This window comes from Atta cephalotes (assembly GCF_000143395.1).
Source record: "Atta cephalotes unplaced genomic scaffold scaffold00094, whole genome shotgun sequence".
Taxonomy (NCBI): domain Eukaryota; kingdom Metazoa; phylum Arthropoda; class Insecta; order Hymenoptera; family Formicidae; genus Atta; species Atta cephalotes.
Window position 1 is genome coordinate 77,850 of NW_012130158.1, and position 5,188 is coordinate 83,037.

Sequence of the window (5,188 nt, forward strand, 5' to 3'; positions counted from 1 at the left end):
CTGTGATTGACATATGTTATTTTTTATTACACACATACAACTGTGTCGGTTTTCATTGGCTTTATATTCCTTTATTGATTTTTTGAATAGATTTTTTTTTAATTGTTTCCACTTAGATTATCGGAATATTTTTAATTAATGGTTTCTGAAAGTTCTGTAGACTTCTTTTATCTTCTTCGTAATAGTCCCGTCTCCTGTCATGGAGTCTTCTCTTGTTTTTAATGTTTGGATGATCCTGATCCCCATGAATGGAGTAAATTTGGCCAGTAGCCAAGATCTCTCCAATTTTTCATAAACTTTCCCGGAATTCTTGGAAAAGATATGAGACTTAAAATCACGAAGTAAGAAGTAAGGAGACTCAACTCCATGAAAAAAGGTGGAATCATTTCCCGAATATACATAAGCCGAATTAGGAGGGAATCCGCTACTGGAATAACTACTAATTTGGACACTATTTGCAATATCAACCTTAAGACTTAAACAGAATAGGCACAGGGAGTAAGAAATAACGAGTCATCCAATCAGAGTTCTAATATGTAAGTTTGATATATCCCAAAAGCTCTGATTGAATGGCTCGTTATTCCCTGTTATCTGTGTCTATTGTGTTTAAGATTTTAGGTCTGTTTTCTGTATAGAATTTATAGTAACTGCAAGAAAAATACAGACATCGAACTGCGAGCAACATCTAAAGGACAGAAATATCTTTCTATCCTCTTCTATTCTCTTTTGGCACATGCGCAGAAAGAAGAAAAATCACTGAGCAGGAATACATCTTCTGTCTCTCAGATATTGCTCACATCTTCCATTTATTGCTTGGATAAATTGCCCTTCCAGTTCTACTATAAGTTCTATGGTTTTCTGTGGCTGAACTAGTGTACACTTTTAGAACTTAAAATGAGATGGATATACATTTGATATTTGTCGAAAGCGAGAAAGAGAATTCTAGGCTAGAGATTTTTTTTTATTACTGCATTCTAAATCTGTGCAATAAATTGAAGTGAAATAAACATATATTTGTTTCACTCAACTTATTGCACTGTGTGTACCAGTTCAGAAAGTGCAAACAATAAAAAAAAACAGATCTTATAGCAATCTAGTGCAGGAACAGGAAACAGATCATTTACTGGCTTTATATCACATTTTATCCATTTTAATACCTGCGAGCCTATTCTGTAATTCTTAACGCAAATATTGTTATCATTGAGTGTTTTCCAACAACGTATACAGATAACACAGTGTAGTGATGCCGATTCTTAGATCAATGCATTGAGAATCGATTTTTTTGTTCTTAAAAAAGCGATTTTTAATCGATTTTTTTATTTCTTGATTCTTTTGGAATCGATCCAATTTTTCAGATCGTATCGACAATTCTCAATTTTTACAAATCATTAATTTGTAAAAATTAAGGATGCTTATCCATACAATGGAATAATGTAATGCGGAACGAGATCAGAACCAATCACAAGCGTTCCGCACCAACTGTAAGATGTAGCAGTAAACAAATCGGCCAATCACAATAGAGTTGTTTTACGTTTTCTATTGTGATTAGCTGACGCGATTACTGCTACGTCTTACTGCTATGTTTTTGTAAATGTCATAGGCTTTATAGAGAGCTTTACAGGGAGAGAATGGCAATTGCATGTGACCCGTCTCCTCTGATTGGACATGGGCATCAAAGTTCCATAGGCATGGAAGAAATTGGAGAAAAATTGGCCACATGACCTCCGTTCTAATTGGACGTGGGCATTCACGCAATTTGCCATTTTCTCCCTATGAGAGCCTCTACTTACTTTATACTTAAATCCACTAAAAATATATGTAAGTTGATGTTAATATGTATGTACAATATAGTGCATTAATTTGATGGATAGCTTCGCTCGTCATACTAGCGACTCGACTTATCGAAAATAAGAAAATACAGTACTAAAAAGTTGATAAAAATTCTGAAAAAATTCTTAGAGTTTTATGAGAAGAAAATAAATGATTTTTGTCTTTTGCAGTTTTTCTGTAAAGTTGATAGTATTTGAGTAAAAAATAAAACATCGATAAGTCGGACAACTACTATGATCAGTGAATTAATGCACTACACTGTACACGACCAAAAAATACAATGTAATAATAATAATTATAAGAAACCTCTACATAATATAAATATTGTTATTTATAATATAAACATCATTATTTTGATATTCATTTTAACCTTATTTGTGAGGTGCTAAAAAAAATTTGAAAAAGTAGAATCTAATCTTTTTTTTAGAAACTGACTGATTGCTGGGTAAAGAATCGAAAGAATCGATTATTCTGAATTGATTCTTTCCGATTAATCAATTAAGAATCGAATTCAAAAGAATGGATCAATTTCGAAAATCAATCTTTTTTTTAAGAATCGGCATCATTAACACAATGTAAGGGTAACACTTACTTAGACTTAAATTGTAGACGTAAGTAACGCACAAACTTTCACGTATAACAACTTATTGCCCTTATTGCCCTATTTGTGTCTCCAAAAGACGGCAATAAATCGTACGTCATACGCCAAAGTTTGTGTCTTACTTACGTCTACAACTTAAGTCTAAGTAAATGTTACGACAATTCTTGTGCTCAGACCTTAACGCTATGTCTTATACCAGAAAGAAACCTGAGAGAGGCGATGACGGCCTTTTTTGCGTGATAGGCGAAAACCATCGTACGATAGCAGCATCAACATCAATTATATGTTATCAATTATATATTAAAATGATGTGAACTACGTATCACATTTTCGACACTATCGATAAAATCGTGGTGTCGATAAATTTGTTATATACACAAATTATGAATAAAAATAATTTTAATTTACAAAAAAATGTTTCTTTTAATTAGATAAGGTATTTCTTATAAATTTTTGGATGCTGAAAACGATAACAAGTTAAATTTCAGCACGTCATTTTCGAAATAATTGAGGTTTAATGTGTAAAAATGGCTTTTGTGATACTTAAAATGTTTTTGTAAAAAAAAGATTAATGTTATCTTGAAATTATAATCAAAAGTTATTGTTCATCCTCTACAAAATTTTTTTTTTACTTCAATATCTTACTTTTTAATCACGTTATGAAAAATTCAAGTATAGAGTTCTAAGATAATACATTTTCCGCCTTTGACATGAAATATTATATAATTATATTTATAATTATATAATTATACTTATAATTGTGACTGGCGATACACATAATGTAATTTATTGTTATAGATTCTGCTAAATACATATGTATAGTAGGTTTCCATATTTTTTTTCCTCACCCCATATATGTATATATATATATATATATATATATGTATATATATTAGAACACAATTTTAGATGGTGTTAATAGGATAATAAGACCGGTTCTAATTCAAGAGCTCCGAAGGAGGAGGGGGAGTGAGCGGCAAGGGGATACCCGCGATGCGGGGAGAGGAAGGAATGATGTCACTGGGCGAGGGAGATCATAGGGGAAGGAGAGAAAGGATGACGTCACAAAAGGAGAGGGATGACGTCATAGTGCACAAGAATCTGCGGGGGAATAATGTCGCGATGGATGATGTTACGGTGCAGAAAACGAGGATGTCCTGGGTGCGGGAGATTATGTAGCGGGGATGTGCGGAAATTTGCGTCCGCGTTGCGGTGGTGACGTTACGAGGTCAATGGTCGCCGGGTGCGATCCGCCGGTCTCCACCGTCGCCATCACCGAACGCGGTCCCCACCGCAGACTATACTTACCATGTATACCATCTCTTATGTGTCGCCATCTTTTTCTTACGTAATCTTCCTTTCAGTTTATTCCATGCGATTATTTATGCAGAAATATTTTTTATTCTATCAAAATATAACTATTATTATTATTTTAGAGAGCTCGATGGTATGGTCGCGCGTGATGATGTCGCGCATAATGATATCGCGCGCGTAATACGATGCCGCAAATAAAAAGGAATGGTAGAGAGAATAAATAATTTTGAAGACAGAGTTAATCTATATATGTATATTTATTCATTTATTTTAATCTAAATGTATACAATATATTTATTTATTAATTTATTTAAATCTATATATATTTTATCACATATTTTTTATGAATGTTGAATTCGCCGCTGCTCTATCATAAAAGTGATGTCATTATCATTACCATCTTCGTTCCTCTTTTTAGCCGATTTCCAGTCTCGTCAATATCCCTCGGCAATATCATCTCCATCAACACATCAAAAAATCGATTTAGTCTCATGATGACATCAGCGGTTAAATCTGGAAAAGAAAAATATAATTTGAAATTAATATTATGCAGAAGATATTAATATTATGCAGAATAACGTCTTAGAATTATTCTTATCATTTAAAATAACATTAAAAGATTAGTATTATATATCAATTATATATCAATTTTTCTTTCTCTCACAATAAAAAGTAAAAGTAAATTACTGAATGAATATATGAAACGATATTCGATAATCACGTTCAATCAAGAAGCGAAAATTTTATACGTAAATCCTAGTAATATAATATTGTAATACTCATATTCTTCTCATCACCTCATCGCTGATATTTAATTCGTCGAATTGTTCGACAGCTCTACCTGCTGCCTGAATGTTCAACATACCCTCGCTTAAATAAGCTGCTTTTTCCAGCAGTAGACGGATCTGCATGTTTATGTATGCGACATATTCAACTAAAGTGTTGATGTTAGCTATTATTGATAGATCGAGCGTATAAACTCGACAGATGACAAACAGACATTGATTGCGGGGCTGTGCGAGAATTTATACAGTAAAAATGTTCGTGGGATATGATACTATTTCGAGAAAAAGAACAATGCCTCGGTCAAAAATTGATACCTCAGTCGAAAAATATATCACGCGTTTGAACGATTCCACGAATACATTTCAGCATTTATCAGTTACAATTGGATCATCAGTTATTAGATTGTCACAATCAATATATCAGCGGTAAAAAGTACAATGCCTCGAATAAAAGCGTATGTCTCAGCCAAGAGTATACGAGAAAATATCGCGCTCAAAAGATTCCATCTTAACATTTTGTCGCTTGCAGTGCTTGAAGCGCAATTAAACGTATATCTAATGAACAGCTATCGGACTGATATTTCAAATATCAGACCATTATCGGCTTATTTTCAACTCCATCTGTTCTCTCTCTCTCTCTCTCTCTCTCTCTCTCTCT

At 33.2% G+C, this 5,188-nt stretch overlaps 1 protein-coding gene across 1 annotated transcript in view; it reads left to right on the forward strand.

The window, feature by feature from the left end:
• LOC105624900 (ubiquitin carboxyl-terminal hydrolase 14) overlaps positions 1-3,610 on the forward strand; it is an 11,153-nt gene extending 7,543 nt beyond the window's left edge. The window contains exon 5 of the mRNA XM_012206245.1: positions 3,380-3,610. Coding sequence (XP_012061635.1) covers positions 3,380-3,610 — 231 coding nt within the window. The remainder of the gene's footprint in view (positions 1-3,379) is intronic.
• The last annotated feature ends 1,578 nt before the right edge of the window (positions 3,611-5,188 follow it).